Source organism: Eleginops maclovinus, chromosome 7 (assembly GCF_036324505.1).
Source record: "Eleginops maclovinus isolate JMC-PN-2008 ecotype Puerto Natales chromosome 7, JC_Emac_rtc_rv5, whole genome shotgun sequence".
Lineage (NCBI taxonomy): Eukaryota > Metazoa > Chordata > Actinopteri > Perciformes > Eleginopidae > Eleginops > Eleginops maclovinus.
The window spans coordinates 7,444,781-7,468,047 of NC_086355.1; the positions used below are offsets into that span (position 1 = coordinate 7,444,781).

Below are 23,267 nucleotides of genomic sequence, written 5' to 3' on the forward strand. Positions count from 1 at the left end.
GGTGTGCCCTGTTATGAATGAACATAAGTATGAACTGCGCATAGCATGCAGAGGTGTGACAACATGATACTAAAGTGAACCTCTCCTATTCACAGTGACAGAACGAAAGGAATGCAGACTAATCTGGAATGGTCGATCTAGGCTGAATGTGAACAGGGAGAGAAAATATCTAATAGAAAGACATTATATGAATGAAGAAGCATGAATGAAAGGGTTCAAAATAACATACATGACAATAACAACATTGCTCATTGTACTCTAATCGAACTAGCAACATGCTCAGCTAATTTGGGAAATGAGATCAACTCAAAAAAGCTGAACATTCAAAGTCAAATTTTGGTATAATTGTCATTAAGGAAATGTGAGAAAGCTGTAAAATGTAATCACTGAAGTGAACACTAATTTCACTTCAGGGCATACAATTCAAGTGGGATTTACTGACACTGGGAGGCGCTAGAGTTACAATGATGAAATGACAATCCTGGTTGTGCAACACTATTAAAAAAGATACATATTACAAGTGCTAAGGATATACTGGTCCTAATCATTTTAAACACAGTTAGTCAAAGACGCAGAAAAGAGAGCAACCCGTTCTATGTTGACCTAAAGATACTGCAGTGAGTATGAAAGTCAAGACACAAAGTTAGAGCTTTAAACAAATAAGTGCCTAATTTCATCACAGAAATACCAACAGACAAAACAATTCAGCATTTAGTTATGAACAAATCTCCCCTCCTATCTTTATAGTTCTGAATTTATAACATTAGGAGTTTTTTTAGGATTACTGATGCCACACACTTCTATTATCTGTGATTCCACGGAATTTTTCATTCTAGCCTTGCTTCCTGCATGTGTGTACACCAACTGGATTGCATGTCTGCCATCTCATTTCATGCTTGTGATACTCATGCCTGAACTATAGCATAATCTTGGCCCAGATATCATGAGAACACCAGGGGTTAAATAGCAGCCTCTAGATGTAACTGCATCCTAGGCTACACAATCTTATGACACAATGTTTTAAACCTTCTATCTAAGAACCACTAAAAAAGGAGGGACAACAAATGTCCGCAGTTTGTGATTTACCATGGATCGTCATCACTCACTTCAACTGAACTGCTGTTCACTGCAATACGTCTTACTGAAATAGTAATTGGACAATCCCTCAGTGTTATGATAGTAAATTCTTACGGTAAGAGTCAGTTGTCATCACTGGTAAATGCAGTGAACCTATGCTTTATAATGCTCTCTGGGTTGCTATGAGAAGAGAATGTAGACCGAGCCCTCTCTTGCCATTGGACCACTGCAAAGCCTGGCAACCAATAAAACATCACTAGGGCTTGTGTAAATCTCTCTCTATGTATCTCTACCTCTCTCTCTCTCTCTCAATAAATGTGCATGCACATCCACATGTTCACACATTTGACATAAAAATAACATTGACATTATTAAGATACAGTCAAATTTAAATGTTTGCTAAATTCATGTGTTCAGCATTACGTACCTGCCAATGCAACATATCTTGCACACACCTGTGAAATGTGTCCTACCTGCACCAGTTTTCCCTGTGTATTTTGGCCTTCACTGACATTCCGACTGATGTTATGTAACACATAGTGTCTCCCAGTTTTTTCAGATCCAGCATTCCTTCTGCCCCTGTCAGAAGGTGAAAATGCAAATATTACTATCATAATAATGTGCATTTGCATTACATAAGCACATCAGTATGCAATATGGGCATACATAAACACACAGTGGATTGTGTTATCCACATCATGCATGTTTATAAAACAGGTCGTATTTTTGCTTAAGAGAGAGAGAGAGAGCTACTGCAGCTGTAGCCTGATCAGTGAAGAAGTCCACTGTATCACACACATTTGATCGAAGCAGAACTGCAATCCTCGTGCAAAGCATAGGTTATTTAAATATATTTTCAATGAATAGCCTACAGTTTATGATGCAAATTAATGAGTTGTTTAAGTAGGCATGTCTGACATCAAATTGCAGCAAAAGTTACACAGTGGCCACTGGGAGGGGAAGTACTAACAGATAACATGGTCCCAGCTGCAGAGGTAAGAGTAGTAAATTGATTGTAAAACCAAAGGAGACATTATGAGATATGAAGTGAAAGCAGTCTGAACAAAATGAAACACTGTTTTTAAAGGTCAAACATGAGTTTCAGTAATTTTTGCGGACAACACAGCATTTAACCGTCTTTAAAAGCATCTGAATGAGCCAATTTTAGATCAAAATGGGAGGGGCCATGTATGGACCTCTGCAAATTAAATGTCCAGTTTATGACTGCTTACTGGGCAAAATAGCCAATTTGGTTCTATCTTCTCTCTAAAAGGATGCATTTCACTTTCGCAAGTATCGATTGGGTTAAAAAAAATATGAAATACGCATTGGAATATGTATATACAGGGAGATAATTGTTCACATGAATCACTGATAGCATCGCCCAGTTATAGTCGTATGATAATATCCCGGCATGCTAGCGACGCAACACTCAGCCAGGGAGGGGAGGGATGATGGAGCTAAGATGGCAGCCCTACTGAGGGTGCTGCCTCTCTGGGGTCAAGAAATATTCAAGGAACGAATGAAACCGAAACACGACCAGGCAGTTTGGGGAAATTAACGTTGCCGTTTCTACTGTTATACAAGCATGTGTATTATGGCTTGAGAAGATCTATTTTCGGGAGACAAGCACCGTTTTGACGCTGTGGCCGGGATAGGAAGACCGTAGCTGCACCACTAGATTGGCTACAATTTGCGCTTATAATAACCAGGGACCTTGGACGCTTAATTGTGGTATTTCTGCAACTTGGATCGGACAAATAATTTGACATGTGGCGGATTTATTGACAAGTGGATCGCATCTGATGGCTAGATATGATCTAGTTGTGATATCTTTTGTGTGATATATGCATTGTTCTCCAAAACGATGATGTGTGCTGCTGCTGCAGCGGCCGCCGGTGGAGGGATTCTGCCCTCCTCATCGCCGTCGATGGGGCTGGGTGTCCGGGTCGTATCTGGAGCAGGAGCCGAGCTCTCTACCATCGGTTCTGGGATGGGTTCTTGTCCGACAGCCGGAGCCCAGTCGGATTGTCGGACTCGGTACCAGCTTTTACTCTCAGGGCGAGCTCTGGCTGAACGATACAGACGGATTTATACCACCGCTATCAATGATAAAGAGCAAGGGATAAATCAAGGAAGGTGAGTGGTTACCGTAAAAATGTAGATATTGCAGAGGCTGGTCTGTCATCTGTAGGGCTAACTGAGCTAACTACCGTAAGCTAACATTAACCATTGCTTAGCGGCACGTCAGTTCAACAACATATACACCTCAAGTCAACAGTAACGCATGGCTCTTGAACTAGTCGGGTTCTATTCATATAAGTCATTGTTTTAAATTCAAACAATATACCAGGAGCTTCATATTTTGGGTGCAACCTCTTAAAGGAGTCGGCTTGCTAGGTAGCATTTTGCCTCTGACTTCCCTAGCTTTAACGTAGCCAGTTAAGCTAACGTTACTTCACCCTTGCTCCAGAGGTTTGCAGTCCAGTTGTTCTGCAGATTGTGTTTTCTCTAAACATTGACACAATGTTACTGAATTTAAAATCCTTAGCCACCTGGGTTGAACACACTTAAAAATGTGCTGTATCGGCTTTAGAGTTATATTCAAAACAAGCTAGCTGGCTAACTGTCATGACAGCAATTTGTTTAGAGCAATATAGCCGTTGCCGAGCTTAACGTAAACAAACGTGTAAAACGTTCCTGTTTTGTGAATCACTTTTAAACTTCCAAAGCTTGCATTATCATGATATGTTACGTTTTTAATCATTTATTATAATTTGATGTAGCTGTGTGGATGCAGGCCCAACGGCGTCACTGTTTCGATTGCTTAGCTTTGACGTTAGTAACGATAAATAGCATTTCCCAGGTTACCCATTGTAAACCCAGTGATTCATTATTTTCTAGAACCTGATAATTGATAAGACATACATAATAAATACAGCATATGGCCCTCCATATACAACGTTTGACGTGTATGGGTGAGGATGTGTTGGGAGGTGGATGAACTCATTTGCTTTTCTAGCATTAGCGGGTAATACAGTTACGTCATTCAGGCAGGCAGTCAGTCAGGTTGTAGACAGTTTCTGGATCATTGCAGCATCCTCCTTCACAAACTCAATTGTTTGTTTTATCCCCCATCCCCCTCTCTATACAAAACCAGCTTTATGCTTTTGAAACACCATACTGTCATAACCATCTCCTTCTGAATGTACAGTTCTATGCAAATGAGCAACAACAGTGTGTCAACTTAACTGAACTAGGCTACCATCTGATTAGACAGCAATCCGTCTTTTTAATATGATGGTGAAAAATCTTGCGTGCACATAAGATTGTGCATGACCTAGTATTGTAAACATCAGAGACCTTTTTGTCAGCCTAGCTTTAGTTTGTAGCTATTTTGTGCAGCCTGTCACTGTGTGATGAAAAGGTTACAGAATGATATGCTACGTTCATATCGTTGCAAGATATGAAACATCAATATTCAGTTGTACTATTGAGTAATATAACTTAACTATAATTAAACTCAGATTCCAGGCCTGACAAGATGCATTGCTTTTCTGTATTTAGTAGTGATGAATAATGATTACTAAATCATGCACAGCCTTTTCCTTTTTTAGTAATACTGTAAATCTATTTTTGGTCCCTAACACCGGTCCTGGCAGCCTGATTCGTAAGGGAAATGTATCATTAGAAGCCAATGCAAAACACAGTCGTCAGAAAGAGTTCAGAAGCTTAAAAGAATACATTTCCATAAAACCAAAATTGTGCTTGTTTTGAGACTTTGTTAAGATGAGTGACACGGAACCTGGTGTCTCCTGTAACACACGTCTGATAGTGAAGAAGGTAGCACACACTTAGCTTGTTAGCTTCGTAAAATGTAAGCTGAAGGTGTGGTTACTATAAAAGACACCCGTTTAACAGCTAACCTACACATTAAAGAATGAATGTTTTTTTTCTTTCTTCAAGAAGAGTTGTATTGTATACAAGGAGGTTTACCCCTAATTCTCCTCCCATCATTATATTTGTTATAAAGCTGATATACGAAATATGTAATATTATATTTTACAATACTGAGCAACCGCTGTGTACTTTCAGGGGAAAGAAGGCTTTGAGTAAGAAGAAACTGAAAAGGCGACAGAAGGTCAAGTCAAAAGTCAAATCAAGAACAAAGGTAAGATATTCATTTTCTCACAATTGTTTTTATTACCCTATTCCTTTTATAATATTGCTGTTTTAATATTTTAATATTACTAATTCATATGTTCAGAGGTGTTGTAAAGTAAAGTCATTCTAGCCTTGGCTTTACAACATTGGAGAACGTCTTTATTTAACTGTTATAATAATAATAATAATAATAATAATAGCCTGAGTAATTTTTGCCTTTTAATAAATATATAATACTTAACATTAAACCACGGTTATCCTAAGGAAGTGCAATAAAATAGGGCCCAGTTATGCGTTGTAAAACTACAAGTCAAAACAAAACTGAAATTAAACCAGAACAACTTGAGGAAGAACAACCAGTGACAGGACAGTTTTCAACATTGTGTAAGATAAGAGGAAAACAAAGCGGTGTTAATTGTCTATGTGTGCATGTATGTTTCACACAGTCAGTATGGAAGGGGTTGAACAAGGGAGGGCATCGGAAATAAATAAAATAATAAATGTAATAATAATAACAAAAGTGAAAATCATCATCATGACAATAATAATGTCAAGTTCCACAGTTCCGTTAAAAGCATTTCAATGAAATACCTACATTTAGTATTGATCAATTTCTCTTTATAATAAGGACAACAACATGATTGACAGTTTTCATTTTCATCTGTCACAGCCTCAGGTATGAATTGAGCTGGTTTGAATGTACTGAATCAAATTAACATTTTGAGAGGACATGATGAAAGATAAGGCTTTATTCTCTGAAATATTGAATGAAGCTACAACCGTAAGTGAAAAAATGATAGGTCGGCAACTATTTTGCCGAATGATTAATTGTTATCTTTTAAGGCAACATATCAGAAGCTGTTTTCAGCCCCTTTAAACATAAGGAATTCCCTCTCTTCTCTGTTTTATATCACTGTGACTGAATATCTATGAGATTTACTGAGGCAAACTATAAAGACTAATCAATAATTCTAGACTAAATATCCTAATTTATCATTTTTAGGGAGTATAATCAGAGGATACATCTATTATGAAAAAATCATTCGTTGCAGCCCTGATCCTGGAGGGTTAGCAGAACATGTTTTTATCATTGGCTGGTCAGATGCCAGGGAGCCCATCCACACATGAAGCTATAGAGGTGGATGGGCATACAGCGATTCACATGGGAGTGGCTCTGGTTTGTGCATGATGGCTTGTTGCCGAGCGACCTAATGTGTGCCACATCTCCACGGCAACAGTTTCCTGCCTCCATCTCCTCCGTCCAAATAGAAAACGTTAGCTGTATGACTGGGAGGTGGTTTTGTTTTTGTTTAAGTTGTAGATTTTGCTTCGACAGCATGTATTAACTATTTGATCTTCATAATTCGACAATGAATATAATCCTATTAGATTGTGTTGACGCATTTCCTTGCTATACTTCTCTGAAAAGAGAGAGTGAGTAGCTGGCTTTGTGGTTGGTCTGTAATATTGTTAGCCAGCATTTGGATTTAATTTTATTATAATGTTTTTTTCCCCAGCTACTTGGCAGGCAAAGGCAAGACAGATCTATTTAATGTGATAGTAGCAAGGAAGGATGGAGGCTCTAATGCCTTGTCATCCTTCACCTCAAAACTCCATCAGACAGGACATCTAATGTAGAGAGGGCTGCACAGTTTAGGTTCTCTTCAGGTTGACTTGTTCGGTGAGTTGATGTCCTGGAACAGCAGAGGAGCTTCTATAGAGACAGGGAATGGACAAAGCAGGCAGGCATAAATACGTGGGTAGTTACACAGGCAGTCATGCTGTATTTATTTGTGTTGTGTGTCACGCTGGCATAGGCAGACAAGAAAGAGAGTGGTTTGAAAGAGCCTCTTCTCCCCCTTTGTCTGCTTCTGTACTTATAAATATGTAGAAGTGGAGTCTGAACCAAAGGAAAAGCATAAACACTCATCATCCTAATGAAGAGGGTGATGTAACGTCTGGTGTACGAGCAGATGTGTCTTTTTCATAAACAATAATTATATTCGCGAGATAATTATTATTGTTTATGATACTAAATGATATAACCAATAGAAAACGATACTGTATGCTCTCTAATCTAAAATCTACCTCACAGCAGTATCTTACTATGCTGAAGAACTCACTACTTAACTGAGATGAAAGGTGATTTATTTAGAGTATTGATGTTGTAGTATCTGTGTAGTTGTAACTGACAAATGATTTCCAGCGGGTTAATCCTACAATATTAATACTTAAAAAGGTTGTGCAGCTAAAACCAGTGGTCATTATTTGAAAAGAAATACATAGAAATGTCTAAACTGGCAACTAGTATGTGATCATTTTCAAGCATGGAACGTCGGTGTTGAAAGTGGTTACTCTTATTCTGCATCCGGTATTTTCTCTACCCTACGGATAATAAAAATGTAGCCTTGATACACTGAAATGGATATTACAAAGAATAATGGTGTTGAGTATACGTGGAAGTTAGATGGCAGAACAAATGAGTCAATCAGGTAAAATTGAACAGCATCTTAAATAATAAACAGGAACTAGACTTCAGAATTAGAACTGAAAGATAAATATGCGGGGATGTTTGGAGATCCCAGAAGGTTGTTTAACTAAACGTGAAGATATTTTTTTGTATACTCTTTAGACTATCTGGAAGAAAAATATTATGTCTGCTAACGATTTTTAAAACGTTCTCCTGATCCAAACAAAAATGGTTGCCATGGCCATGGTTTGAATGTAGTCAAAGGTTAAATATTCAGTTTTTAAAGCCACAAATGATTAAAAAGATCAGAATCATCATATACATGTTCTCATGTTGATAATTGCGTATTTTCTCATATGATACGGTGCACACTTAAACTCACTGAGCTTGATTCTCTGCTTTTCTACTGCACTGTTCTTCTTTTCCCTTTTTTCCCCATAAAGCCAGCAGTCTAAAATGTGTTGCTGTGTAAGTGCGGTCAGGGACTATTCCAGCCTTCTCCAAAGCTTTTAGATGGCCATTAAATCATCAGTGAAGTGCAGACAGTAAAACGAGAGACCATCAGATGAGCAGCATGTTTGGACTAATAGTTGGCGCTATTACAAAGTAGGAAGAAACCTCGAAAACATCAGCAGGTCATCGGGCTTTGCTTAGTCGTGTCTGCCTTGGCTTATGTGCATCATGACATTCCCTGAAGGTGCCACTTTCAATGACAACTTTGTCATGATTTGTTCAGTTTTAAATTGGGAACTGTCAGCTCCAGAGAAACCTGTCACATCAAATTTGCGCTCCCCTGTCTCAGTTGCTTCATGTTCTGTTAGCAAGATGTTGTGTAACAATTCTGAAATTGTTGACTGGAATTAGGCGTGCAGTTAGAGAGACAAGGGTGGGTCTATCTATGAAATAATCCACTTGTACAGGTTTTCAAATTCTATTTGACTGAGCAGACCAGGTTTATGTGGTTAAGAGTCATGCATTGAATGTTTTAAATACGCCTTATTTGTTATGACTGTTTAATGGAAAATGTGCTGCTGTGGCAGTGTGTGTGGGTCTGATGATCCTGCTATAGCTACTCAGTCAATTTCCAAGTGTAACCTACTACTTTCTCTTAAAGTACGTAACCATTTTAATAAATAATATTTGATCTCAGGAATATCTGGTTAAAGGGATGAACTTCTGCTTTACATTTTTAAAATATCTTAACATCCTTTTGTCACATTTTAAAATCTCAAAACACTGTTGGGAAAACAGCTGTCTTTTGTGGACCATACCATAAACGCTACCCATTTTGTTTCCCCTGAAGATGCAGTTAATTAACACATTTCTTAAAGGCTTACATTTTCTTTACAAGCTTAGCTAACACCAAAGTGAATTTGTGGTTTATTTCTCAAGTTCCTCCGCACTGCATGCCAGCGTGGAAAGCCCAGCGTTCAAAACCTTCAACAGTATATGAACACTCTGCTTCTGCAACTACAGCAGCTCAAATGTGTATTCAAGCAGTTTAATATTAAGTAACTACATGACAGATCATTGAAACATTAAGAAAGAGCTGCTTAACTGTAAGCAGCTCTTTCTCAAGTAACTGTAAACACTGTGTGTATAAAATAGATCAGCCGCAGCTGTTTCCAATCTCATTCAAAGACATAGCCCTGGGTTGAAGTTATTTTATTAAGATGGGCATAAATGTACAGTTAAAAGGGGACTTTATGGATTTATTTTGTTCAATGTAAGTACATTACAACATTAAGAAGCACAGAGAGAAAGAAATGAAGTCTATAAGAGGGAGATAAGTAGCTCCAAATTAGTGGCCAAATTCTGAATATTGAATAGATTAGAACAGGATTGTACATCTTTGTGATGTTCCCCTTTTTCTGCCCTCTTTCTCTTACTGTACTCAGACATTTGGAACCAAAGATTGTTTGCTTTTTAGGATATAATGGTAGCCTTTGAGCTTGTTTTGGCAAAGAACACATGGGGTTGTCTCTTCTCCACCCTCATATCCCAAGAAACCTATTTTATGTGTTTTGCGTTATGTGTTTGGGTTAGTTCACCTCTTCTAAATTCTGTCCAGTCAGTGATTTTCTCGCAGCCGTGCATAAGAGCAGTGGACAATACTGCTGGATGAGAGGGTTGCTAATATCCTCCCCACTGCTTTCAGCTGAGAATGAATGACCTTTCTCCCCAAATAGATGACATCACTCTTTGTGATTGCCAAAAGCGCACCACTGCAAGAGAGGCACAGTCGATCAATATGATTCTCCAGAGGTTGCCTCAGGACTGTAGTTAAAAATGCATTGCTTGGGTGGGATAGAGAAAGCTTATCAATGAGTTACTTTATCAAGTTTCTCTGCGCAGCGTAGCTTCTCTGATCATCAGGACTGTTTAAATGTAAGCTTTGCTGTAATGATTTTATTGTTTTCCCTTTTGGCTTGTCTATCTCATTCACATCAATGACTGTAGACTTGAAATTAGAAATATATCCTCGTTTAAAGGATTACAATACAAACAAAACCCCCTTAAAACCCCAATATGACCATTAAAGTGGTTTTGTTAACATATGGAATGTGGAAGGGGTCACTAATAGTGATAGACTTGCATACCCCTATTTTGAATTGGTACAACATCATATATTTCTCTAAGTTCAGTTTTTACAGTCTCTCCAAAATTATTCTTTAAACCTACAATTCAGATAAGAAGCAAGCGCACATAAAACCCTAAATATGTGAGAAGTCTTGGTAGATAACCAAAGATTAATGCAAATTGCCATGCTGATTTATTGGTCATCATTTAACTGCATTCTTGTAAACTGAAAAAAATCCCCAGCTCATTTTAATTTGATTAATGTTCTCTAATAAATATCTTTCTGTGCTTTTTAAAATTTGAATTTAAAAAGCTGTTCCTGCCTTGGTTATATAAAATGTTGGGTAAGCCATTTTGTAATGTTGAAGGCTCTGTTGAGCTGGTCTTGAAATGAGTAAACACTTGTCTATGTTTACATAAATAAGCTTCCCGAAATGAGGAGCTCTTTTATACCGCAAATGTGTCACTGACTAGAAATTAGGACACAACTGTATAAAGACTAATTGTGCTTAACAGAGGTTTTACAATCCCAAACTAGTTTAGTTATATAACTTTGTTTAGGCGAATGTAACAGCTAACATCTGAGTCCCTTAGATTTAGGAACCTTTTACTCAGATGTGCCTTTCCTCTTAAAGCCAGATGATAAACGACCCCACTGTTCTGTGGTCAGCAAGCACTTATTTGGTTAGGTGTGTCATAAGTGGATGTACACTAAAACTGCTGCTTAAGCAACTGCGTGAACAGACGAGAGAAAACAACCCGAAACTAAACTAAATGAAACCCCCTTTCCATTTGACATGTTTCTAACTACTGTTTTAAAAGCTGAAGCTCAGGCTTTGAACCAAAAAGATCAGCTCCACAGAGATCTTATTAAAACACGCTTGATGCTCTCAATTCACAGTCCCTACTTTAATCTGCAAAACATTAGAGCCTCAGTCCGGCTGTTTATTATATTTTAATGTTGTCTTTTTGATTTTCAAATTTGAAGTTTATTGGCCTTTTGCCTACTGTAAATGGATTAGAACATTACACAAAGGGGGAAAACATGCAGCAATGGTCTTTGGGTCAGATCCAAAACCAGGCTGCTGCAGTAATGAGTGCTACTGGGGTCAAATTGTAAAAATGTGCATTTAAAGCTGATTAAAATGATGTAAATGCATGAGGTAACTCTTTAGTGGCTCAAGGGAACTGAACTACAGATGCAATCACAACCGAATAGGTCTTAATGATTGACATTGCTGCTAATAAACAACTTTCAGGATGTTCTAAATGGCTTATTGTAGAGCTAAATTATATCAAGCATGCTGACCACCTCCACCCTCTGTTTTTCTGCAGGCTGAGAGTCTAGATGGAGCCCTCTGTGTGCCCGACATCAAGCTGCACAGCAACCCTTCTGCATTCAACGTCTACTGCAACGTGCGGCACAGTGTGCTGGACTGGCAGCAGAGAGAGGCCTCCCTTGTGCTGGCCTCCAGGAGCTCGGTGCAGAGCGGAGACTCGGACAGTGAGGAGGAGGAGGAGTACCGCGAGCCCGCTGTGAAGCTGCCAAAGGTACGAGCAGGGGGTAGCATCGGTGCTAATGTGGTGGGAGCAGAGCTCGGTATCAAGGCGAGAGCCAGCCTGTGCGTTTTATCTTATGGATGCAATAATCCTTTATCTCCTTGGCTTGTTTAGGGGTCGTCCTTTTTATTGTTGTGATAATTGGCATCTCTTTAACAGAGGTTCGGAACCCCCTTCCTGTCAGGATAACTGCTATATATCCCGAGTTTGTCTTTCAGTATTAGAGTTTTCAGTTTTCCTTTGAGATGCAAACGTTGCTGCTACGTGTAGACAATATCAAATATTCAATTTAGGATCATAATCATTTTTAAAATTGGATTTTTAAGGGCTATACTCAAAAAAATGTTGACGTGTAAAGCTTCTATTAAGGATTTCGAATGAACCTTTGAATGTGTGTCATCAGATTTCTTAACGTCGTCCCTCTGGTTATATAAATGTAATTTATGGTGCTGTTGCTTTACTGCTTTCTGCCCCCTGAATGCAGCTGTGTGTGTGTAACTGCAGTACATTTTTTGCAATATAGCCAATATGGATTGATGCAGAACATTGCGTTAGAAAATAACATCATAATTATGAATTTCATAAGGAAGAGACATTCAATCTGCACTACTTGTTGGTTTAGAAGCTCAATGTTATGAATGAGGCTTTTTAGCAGTCAAACTGTTCAGTACAGACCTTTTTATTCCCCTGAAGGTAAACAAAACCATTGCTGATTTCTTTAATAGCATATCACAAAACAACTAGAAAGCCACGCTAAATACATGATTACAACATCAACATCTGAAACGCAATTCCTCAAGGATTCCTTTAGATGCTATGCCACGATGACAGAATTAAGGGATACAGTTAAGCGTGTTCGCTCCCTTTGTGGAACGCAACTGGTTTTTACAGCACCACAAAAACAAATGCGAGTAATCGTGTTTAAGCTTGTCATCCAAGTCAGGCAGTGGCACATTAAGTGAGCCATTATAAGAAGTAATAAAGGATTAGGTTACAGAGATGATTACCAAATTACCTTTATTACGCCACACTTTTCTTTATCTCTCGCACTTCTGTTTTAAAATGCTCACTCCAACAGGACAAACCTCATTTCAGTCTCACAGTACAGCAATTAAACAAATGTCTGTGTGTGCATGTGTGTTTAGAGGATTGCATATTGATTGGAAGTGCTCTGCAGTTTAGCAGATGGGTTTGCTTTACTTTTAATCGTCATTATGGTTAACTGGAAAGGCTGTAATTTCATGCCATATGTTAAAAGTAATTGCCTGTAAGCCTGCTTTATATGTTTTGTGGTATTGTTTTTGAATCAGTTATATGCTTCACAGAGATAAAAGGAAACATTTGAGCATCATTTGATCCACAAACAAGCCGTACTGAGAGGGAGAACATCATTGTTGTTCAGGCCAAACCTACTGTGGCTCTCTCATCGTACAAAATGTTAATAGTGGATGTTGAAGTCAGCGGTAGTAACCGTAAACACTGTGAGCCCCCGTAGCTAAATGTGGGTTGCTTTACTGTAGGACGATGAGGCAATGCTGCTACAAGAAAACATCCATTCCAAGCTTTTGTTATCAATTCTCTTTTATTCAGAATACTTGTTCTGTAGCACCTTCTAAGCACAATGGCATTATGTTTCATTTTCATTTGCTGTTAGTAGCTAGACCTGGTTTAGAGAATGACAGCAGCTCTTTTTAAAATGTGCTTCACTTTTGTGTCCGCAGATCATTGGCATCGGCCTGTGCGGGGTTTTTGAGCTGATAAAAGAGACTCGGTTCTCTCACCCCTCCTTGTGCCTGCGTAGCCTGCAGGCCTTGTTGGACATGCTGCAGGGACAACAGCCTGAGGGCTTTCAGACCGAGCCTCCCGATGTGCTAGGTAAGGCGGAAAAGAGTTGCCTACGATCTCAAATAATCCAATGCAATCATTTAAACTCATCTTTTTTGTGAAGTTGTAAATGTTCCTGTTATGTCGTCTCTGTGGTTGCAACCTTATGATCATTTTGAGACTGTAGTTAGAAATAGAAACTGGTTTAATTCAGTCTAATTTACACACAGAATTCAATTTTCTGTCTTTGAGCATGTCTTAACATGTCCACGCTTCCTCAGATTCCCTATTCCAGTTGTTACTGGAGACCACGGTCCGGAGCACGGGGCCCAATGACCCCACAGGACAGGCCATCACCGCTCTGTCCTGCGCCTGCCTTTTCAGTCTGGTGGTTGCCTGGGGAGACACTGGCAAAATTCTGCAGGCCGTCTCCGCCATCCTCACCAACAATGGCAGCCATGCGTGTCAGACGATACAGGTAGTGAACACATTGAAATACATGACGCTGCATTTGCCAACTTGACTACACAAGGTTTTTTATCGCTAGAGTTCATGTAAAAAATGCTTTGTATGCTTTTCACTTGAGTTATTTTGTTCGACGTGGCTCTTCTAGAACAAGTTATTTAATTAGATGCCTTGTTTTTATTGCCCACTGATCACCTGTTGAGATTACTATGTCGCTTTGAACAAACATCTTTTATCTTGGAAGAAACCACAAGTTGGAATGCCATATATCTTACATTCCCAACCTGGAATCATTGTGTTTGATCCAACCAGGAAACATGTTCATCTCTATAACAGATTGACGCTTTTTCTTCAGATTAGTAGAAATGCTTTAGATCACCAAAGTGCATTGTAGAAGTATAAAGTGACCTTTGGCTTCAACATCCTTTATGTGAAGAGGCTTTGGGCAGGCTCTGGACAGCACAAATTGAGTTTTGGAAAATGTCAAGCCACTCTGACTTTTCCGTGGCTCCATTCTTACGCCAATTATCTGGTCTTCAGTTTCAATCTCTAGTTTGTCCAGTCTCTTCTCTATGTTTCTTTCTTCCTCTGTTTCTATTTATTTTATGGTGTCTACTTTAAATAAAAACGCTTCATGGAAAGAACTCTCGATCACCTTTATCAGAAAGCGCCTAATTACATATTTCTAAAAAGGCTTTGAGACCTTAAAATAGTTTCACCTGCATACAAATAAAGTTACTACACTCGGACAAAGCTGCAGGGAGTCTTTTTTAGCCTCACACGTTTATCCCCCCTCGTGTTCCTATTTCCTGATTACTCATCTTTTAGGCATTGGCTGGACTGTGAGTCATTACAATAGCAGGCAGGCTGTCTGCACGCCTGTATGTTTGTGTTTGTTTGCATGTGTGTAAACAGTAAGATCAGCAGTGTGTGTAACAAAGGATATAGAAAAATGTGTGTGTGAAAATGCATTTAGGCGGAATGAGAAGAGCGCCAATATGCAGGTCCATTACCGACAGTCTCAGTCACAAATATGAGATTCTGACTCTATCAGCAGCAATGCCAGTTCCCACTTGTACATGGGCGACTTCACAAAATACACCCCATTATGTCACATCAGAGGTTTGCAGTTCTGCTCATTTCCCTCACCCTCCTGCTTGTCTCCCACGCTAGGTCCCCACTATACTGAACGCCCTGCAGAGGAGTGTGCAGGCTGTCCTGGTGGGAAAGATTCAAATCCAGGATTGGTTTGGGAATGGCATCAAGCGCGCGGCACTGATGAACAAGTGGAACCTGAAAGAGGTGACCATTGATGAGGATGAGCGCTGTCTTCTTCAGACTGACGGCTCCTTCCTGTATTTGCTCTGCAAGGATGGGCTCTACAAAGTGGGCTCTGGATACAGTGGCACTGTCAGGGTATGTAACACTCAAAGCTGAATGCGCTGACTGCTGATTAACCCTTTAGATACAGTCTAACAATGTCTCTGAATTTGTAGATGAAGATGGTTTTATGGGTGTGAAAAAATCTCAAAAACAAACATTAAAATAGATTGTTTAGGGTTAGTCACACATCTTATAGAAGGGCTACTTTTCTTGGCTTGGCCTGATGTTTACAGATACATGGGTTTTCACACGGCCGCAGCTTCTTAATCGCTCAGTTGACAGTTTATTAGTACAACGAGTTTACAAATACTAAGTCTCATCTTTAAATCTGCTTTTTCAACTGTATCTAATCTGACTGTTTCATTATTTTTCCAGTACTTTTATATAAATGAAAGAAGGCTTTTAGATGTTAGCAGTACAAAAATAATGCTACTAGACAGCAGCCATTATTCTGATTTTAAAAGTGGTTAGTATAATATTACAAAATAAAAATAATGTGATAGATAGAGAACCAAGTTGTGTCTGTTTCTGCTGATTTTTCATCTGCATTACATTAACGTTTATTGGTGTTTGTTGTTGTTGTATACTCATGTGTTTTTAATGCCTCACAGGGCCACGTATACAACTCCACGTCTCGTACCAGGAATCGAAAGGAGAAGAGTTCATGGCTTGGCTTCGCTCAGGTAGGTTTCATTAAGATGCTGTCCACATTTAATTCAGTGAAGAGTCTTTGAAAGGGCTTTGAGTGCGTACAAATTCAGGTCTTGTTTGAACTTAGAGTGGACCTCCATGTGACTTCAGTGATGTTGGTTATTTGCAGTCAGTGCTGTGTGTGGTGTTTGGACTCTGACGGCTGTATACTCTGTCATTAAAACTTGAATTAAAACCGCTGATGTTGTGTTATTGATGAATTTGACAAGGAATACATTTCAGACTACTAATAGCTTTTAAAAGTCAGTATCATTTCATTAGCAACAGCATCCTGCAGGGCTTCACTTAGCATTTATCCTTTAGTGATTGTCTACTAGCATCAGTGTTTGTTTTGTGTCTTCAGGGGTACCTGTTGTATCGGGACACATGTAACCACACCATGTCGGCCATCAAGATCAACCCTGAGACTCTGGAGCACGAGGGGACTATAACCATGCCAGGTGCACTTTTTTGCTTCTTTAAAAAAACACCTATGAGATCTAAAATACAGACGATTTCACCGAACAATATTTGGTATATTCACTGTCAACTTTGCTTCTCTTCGCAGGTCAACATTCAGATGGGCAGAACATCATCTTCACAGACGGAGAGTACATCAACCAGATCGCAGCCTGCAAAGATGTAAGTAAAATCCTGCTAAAGATGCTTATTACATATTTATATCATGCATCATCTATATTTAAAGGAAGAATATTTTATGACACACTGGACAATTACCATGTAACAGAGGTATCAAGGCCAGAATCAAACCGAGGACGGTACAGTAATAGCAACTTCTGGCGCTCCGCATTTAAAGTCCTATAAGTAAGGTAAACTCGCTGCTGGTGGGACGGCATGTGAGTTACGGCATCAGTGGACATAGTCATCCTTAACAACGCCATAGAGTTTATTACAGGCTAATATTCATCTCAATTTCAGAGAGAGGGAGGTGTTTTTCAGTTTGTTGTTGGCAGTCGTCCCTGCTAAAAGATATGTGGCCTTTCATCTTTAATTCACGCAATTTAATTCAGTGCAATCAAACCCTTTCTTTCCTCATATTTGTTCTTGTGAAACTGGGTAAGGTTTTGTTTTTCAATATGTGTTTTCCCTATGAGATCCGATCTTTAGTTAGTTAAAATAAATAGTAGTTGTTCCTCCTGAAGTGCCATGTGAAGCATCTGTCACTTTCCCTGCTGAAGAAGCCCCAGCCTAATTGTTGATGACTCTCAGCTGATCACCAGCTGCGCCACAGAGGGAAGTGTAGTTCTGTCTGACTGTGTATATACAGTGGGGCAAAAAAGTATTTAGTCAGCCACCAATTGTGCAAGTTCCCCCATTTAAAAAGATGAGAGAGGCCTGTAATTTTCATCATAGGTACACTTCAACTATGAGAGACAGAATGGGGGAAACAATCCAGGAAATCACATTGTAGGATTTTTAATGAATTAATTGGTAAATTCCTCGGTTAAATAAGTATTTGGTCACCTACAAACAAGCAAGATTTCTGGCTCTCACAGACCTGTAACTTCTTCTTTAAGAGGCTCCTCTGTCCTCCACTCGTTACCTGTATCAATGGCACCTTTTTGAACTCGTTATCAGTATAAAAGACACCTGTCCACAACCTCAAACAGTCATACTCCAAACTCCACTATGGCCAAGACCAAAGAGCTGTCAAAGGAGACCAGAGACAAAATTGTAGACCTGCACCAGGCTGGGAAAACTGAATCTGCAATAGGTAAGCAGCTTGGTGTGAAGAAATCAACTTTGGGAGCAATTATTAGAAAATGGAAGACATACAAGACCACTGCTAATCTCCCTCGATCTGGGGCTCCACGCAAGATCTCACCCCGTGGGGTCAAAATGATCACAAGAACGGTGAGCAAAAATGCCAGAACCACACGGGGGGACCTAGTGAATGACCTGCAGAGAGCTGGGACCAAAGTAACAGAGGCTACCATCAGTAACACACTACGCCGCCAGGGACTTAAATCCTGCAGTTCCAGACGTGTCCCCCTGCTTAAGCCAGTACATGTCCAGGCCCGTCTGAAGTTTGCTAGAGGGCATTTGGATGATCCAGAAGAGGATTGGGAGAATGTCATATGGTCAGATGAAACCAAAATAGAACTTTTTGGTAAAAACTCAACTCGTCGTGTTTGGAGGAGAAAGAATGCAGAGTTGCATCCAAAGAACACCATACCTACTGTGAAGCATGGGGGTGGAAACATCATGCTTTGGGGCTGTTTTTCTGCAAAGTGACCAGGACGACTGATCCGTGTAAAGGAAAGAATGAATGGGGCCATGTATCGTGAGATTTTGAGTGAAAACCTCCTTCCATCAGCAAGGGCACTGAAGATGAAGCGTGGCTGGGTCTTTCAGCATGACAATGATCCCAAACACACCGCCAGGGCAACGAAGGAGTGGCTTCGTAAGAAGCATTTCAAGGTCCTGGAGTGGCCTAGCTAGTCTCCAGATCTCAACCCCATAGAAAATCTTTGGAGGGAGTTGAAAGTCCGTGTTGCCCAGCGACAGCGCCAAAACATCACTGCTTTAGAGGAGATCTGCATGGAGGAATGGGCCAAAATACCAGCAACAGTGTGTGAAAACCTTGTGAAGACTTACAGAAAACGTTTGACCTCTGTCATTGCCAACAAAGGGTATATAACAAAGTATTGAGATGAACTTTTGTTATTGACCAAATACTTATTTTCCACAATAATTTGAAAATAAATTCTTTAAAAATCAGACAATGTGATTTCTGGATTTTTTTTCTCATTCTGTCTCTCATAGTTGAGGTATACCTCTGATAAAACTTACAGGCCTCTCTCATCTTTTTAAATGGGAGAACTTGCACAATTGGTGACTGACTAAATACTTTTTTGCCCCACTGTATGTGTTTGTGTGTGTGTGTGTGTGGGGCGTGTTGTGTAAATGTGGGTGTGGTAGTGAGGGCAGTGGTACCAGATGTGGGTATTCTCTAGAGAGCTTAATCTCTCAAGCAGTTATCTGCATAAGCACTATGTAATGTGAGTGGGGGAGGGCAAGATGTGAAATCCATATATCTGCCGTTGCAGCTAGCCAGATAGCAGTTTCTAGGCTAATCATGGGGGCGGGATACTCTGTGGGGGGAGGATGGGGAAGTCCTCAAAAGCTGCATGCATTTTTAGTGAACAAGCAGCAAATGCAACCGCAGCGCAGACCACTTAGCGGCTGAGGGAAACCATGTGAGACGCACAATGACGGGGTTTCAGATGCTGGGAAGAAAGGCGTGGGTGGTTAAAGGTCATGGGGAAAGTCAGGGAAGATGGTACGGAGGAGAAGTCGAGGCCTGGGGGGGTAATACTGGCAACAGGATAGAGGCTCTTATTAGATTATTTGAGTGGCACATGGCTCTGCAGGAGTCAAACACAATAGATGAGTGTCATCATTACAACACAGTGGAAACCAGAACCTCCCCCCACTCCCCCTTATGCTCTTTTTATATCCCTGTTCTCTTCCAATTATTTGCTTGTTGTGTTCCTCTTTTTGACTTTGTTCCTCCCCTGTAAATTGTCCCTTTCCGCCACATCCCCTGCAGTCTGACTAACCCAACACGTCTCTGGCAGTTACATCAGCTGTTATTAGCTCTGAACTGAGTCAGAGTTGTGGATAGGTTTCATACCTCTTTATGGTTTGTGTTATTATAAATGGATGTTCCCTTTTAAGAGCTCGAAATGTGTGTAATTGTCATGTTCACTTGGTACTTCCTCAAATTGTTAGTTGAACTTTATGTGCCACACTGCAGCAATGTTGGATTGTGAAACTAATCAACTTTTCCTCCCGTCTGTCCTGACTCCTGCAGGACGGTTTTGTGGTGCGGATCTATACTATGAGCTCAGACCCGACCCTGCAGCAGGAACTGCAGCTGAAGCTGGCAAGGAAATGTCTTCATGCCTGCGGCATCTCTCTATTTGACCTCGAGAAGGACCTGCACATCATTAGTAAGTGATCAAATATAATAATCATAACTTACTTAATAAAATAACAAATCCAAAAGCATACTGTCCAACTTGTCCCGCTGTGGATTTGGCTCTAAATAGTATTTTTCTTTCTCAGGCACCGGCTTTGATGAAGAGGCAGCGCTGCTTGGAGCAGGCAGGGAGTTTGCTTTGATGAAAACTGCCTCAGGAAAGGTAAGGGTTAAAAATCTTCTCTGAAATGAAAAAGACAGTTGGAAGAAATTCAACCACTGATCTCTTTTGTCTTGCAAATGATAGGACAGGTGAATCTCGTTATAAATTAAAGTTGTTTCTGCACGCGTTTCCTTCATTCTTTGTCACACTGGCCCATCGTATATAATCAAAATGGTATTTGTCGAAACACCTGTATGTAGTTAGCTGTAGTCAGAGAATAAAATGTTTTAACACATCTTAACAAAGGTTTAATTAAGTATGTCCTTCTACAGAGAAATACACTGTGTATTCTTCACATGTCAGATTGTAGGGTCTCTTATCGAGCACAGTGGGCCCAGTCCGTGTAGGTACGCAGTGCTCCGTTGAAGGGGATATGTCACATTTTTACTGTCTTAGTAAGAGAAGAATGCTAACCATGTTGTTGGTTAGGGTGTGTGGAGGGTGTGGATGTTTGTCTGGATGAAGGTGTGGTGCAGTGTGCCTCTTTTGTAGATAGCAAAGCAGGGCAGTTGCCTTTGCACTTTTTTTGTGTCTGTGTGAAAGCCTAATCTCTCAACACACTTTATCTGCGTATAACCCCAACCCACATTGGCTGGTGGGGTAAAAATAGAATCAGCTGAACTTTTGTCTGCGCTCAGAGTTTACTCATCACTCGGCTGGACATTTTGTACGACATGTGATGTGAATGAAAATGTCGGAGGCCCAGTGTTAAGGGTTTACAAGCTACTGTTTGGACTGCATGACATTTTGAAGTGTTATGTTATGCATGTAAATGGCAGATGATTTGAGTTTTTAAAAAAACTGCAGCATCCTTAGTAAATGTATCATCACAATATACCCCTGTTGTTTAACTACAATACACATGGTCTTGTTCAGTGCATTAAAAATAGGGTCCTAATTGTTTTTGAAAAGAACCCTGTGTGGCGCAGCAGGGGAGTTGCTGACATTAGGGCTCTAGCAGCAGATTTAGGGTCGCCTGCTACAAAAACTAACCCTAGTTGACATTCGCCTGGTCCAACAAAATAGATACACTGTAGTTCTGCAAAAAATAGTCACTATAGGTAAACGGTTTCTTATGCCTGATGCTCTTTCCATATTTTTCAGTGTGTTTGACCTTCTTCCCTCATCTTCCCCTCATAGATTTACTACACAGGAAAGTACCAGAGTCTGGGCATAAAGCAGGGCGGCCCGTCAGCAGGGAAATGGGTGGAATTGCCCGTCACGAAGTCTCCCAAGATCGTTCAGTTCTCAGTCGGCCATGACGGCTCCCATGCACTGCTAGTGGCCGAAGACGGAAGTGTGTTCTTTACAGGCTCCGCAAGCAAGGGAGAAGATGGAGAGTCCAGTAAGAGAATTCAAAACTATTGGCAAATCATTCTTTTCAACCATTTAATAAATATGGAATCCAAACACTCTCAGTTCAAGTCCTAAAGATGATGTCTGTTGTTTTCCTTTGCAGCTAAAAGTCGCAGACAGCCCAAGCCGTACAAGCCCAAGAAGATGATCAAATTAGAAACCAAGACAGCAGTGTACACAGCGTGCAACAATGGCAGCAGCAGCATTGTCACCAAGGACGGAGAGCTCTACATGTTTGGCAAAGATGCGATTTACAGTGACAGCACTTGTGAGTTAACTTGAACAAGGCTATTTCAAATTCTTGTCATTTACCTCATTGCTCTGATAAAGAGAGATTATGGACTTAAAGAAAGGAACAGCTATACATGTCTATAAATATGTCTCTTTATAATCATTATTTTCTTGTCCCCAGGCCAAGTGACGGATCTGAAAGGTCACTCTGTAACTCAGGTTGCCATGGGTAAGGCCCATACGTGTGTTCTAACCAAGAGTGGTGAAGTGTGGACTTTTGGTGTGAATAACAAGGGCCAATGTGGCAGAGACACTGGGTCCATGAGCCAGGCAGGGAAAGGTGAGCAAAGCGACAATCAAATACACACGGCATCCTATCAATTGTGTGCATTCTCTTTGTCATGCACTCTATCTGCTGGCTTTACTTTGTGTTGTGTGTTTTTGATGTAGCATTTGGTGTCGAGAGCATGGCAACAGCTATGGATGAAGACCTGGAGGACGAGCTAGAAGAGAAGGAAGAGAAGAGCATGATGTGCCAGCCAGGCATGCACAAGTGGAAGCTGGACCAGTGCATGGTGTGCACAGTGTGTGGAGACTGCACGGGCTACGGGGCCAGCTGTGTCAGCAGTGGACGGCCGGACAGAGTACCAGGAGGGTAAGGAGACACAAAAACTAGAAGGGGTGAAGCTGGTCACTACAGTATCTTTACACCACTAGTGTATATCCATGAGTTAGTGCTTTCAAGAGGGAAAAAATGTACACCTAGCCGAGGAAAGGATGCATCTTTATTAAACATGTTTTTTCTTTATCCAAATCCAGTTTACTTTAGATTTAGCAGAACATAAGAAAAATGCAGTGCAGTTTGGTCATCAAAGACATGTGAGAGAAAAGTATGAATATCAATTAAGAGAGGCTGGCGCTGATGCAGCATTTACAAAAAAGAATAGACAAAACAGAGCAAGGGATGAATATATACCAAGAATAACAGTCGTCAGCCTGAGATCTCTACCTGCTTACTAAATGTGTTTGTTATTGTGGTATTTATATAACCTTAATATGATTATTTTGTGTATGAATTAAAACATTAACTTACACCCACTAATATTATTTTCCTTGCTTATTTTCCTCAAATAAAAAAACAATTGTTATGTATGTATGTATGTATATCTATTTTAAAAAGTGCATGCATTGACACAAGGAGTCAAACAACTGAGTAAAGTAACAAGTCAATAATCACGCATTGACAGGATCTGGAGTGAATTTAAATAAGGTTTAAACAATTATTTGACTAAATTTGA

The 23,267-nt window shown here is 40.1% G+C and overlaps 1 protein-coding gene across 12 annotated transcripts in view; it reads left to right on the top strand.

Moving 5' to 3' along the window:
* The first annotated feature begins 2,522 nt into the window (after positions 1-2,522).
* Positions 2,523-23,267, top strand: part of mycbp2 (MYC binding protein 2) — a 57,640-nt gene continuing 36,895 nt past the window's right edge. For all 12 annotated transcript variants that reach the window (XM_063887305.1, XM_063887311.1, XM_063887308.1 and 9 more), the window contains exons 1-15: positions 2,523-3,216; positions 5,173-5,248; positions 11,627-11,842; positions 13,573-13,726; positions 13,957-14,153; positions 15,314-15,556; positions 16,135-16,206; positions 16,578-16,674; positions 16,782-16,855; positions 20,052-20,190; positions 20,306-20,382; positions 21,523-21,727; positions 21,842-22,006; positions 22,151-22,309; positions 22,420-22,624. In XM_063887305.1, the coding sequence (XP_063743375.1) occupies positions 2,945-3,216; positions 5,173-5,248; positions 11,627-11,842; positions 13,573-13,726; positions 13,957-14,153; positions 15,314-15,556; positions 16,135-16,206; positions 16,578-16,674; positions 16,782-16,855; positions 20,052-20,190; positions 20,306-20,382; positions 21,523-21,727; positions 21,842-22,006; positions 22,151-22,309; positions 22,420-22,624 (2,351 nt within the window). In that variant the 5' untranslated portion in view covers positions 2,523-2,944. The remainder of the gene's footprint in view (positions 3,217-5,172; positions 5,249-11,626; positions 11,843-13,572; positions 13,727-13,956; positions 14,154-15,313; positions 15,557-16,134; positions 16,207-16,577; positions 16,675-16,781; positions 16,856-20,051; positions 20,191-20,305; positions 20,383-21,522; positions 21,728-21,841; positions 22,007-22,150; positions 22,310-22,419; positions 22,625-23,267) is intronic.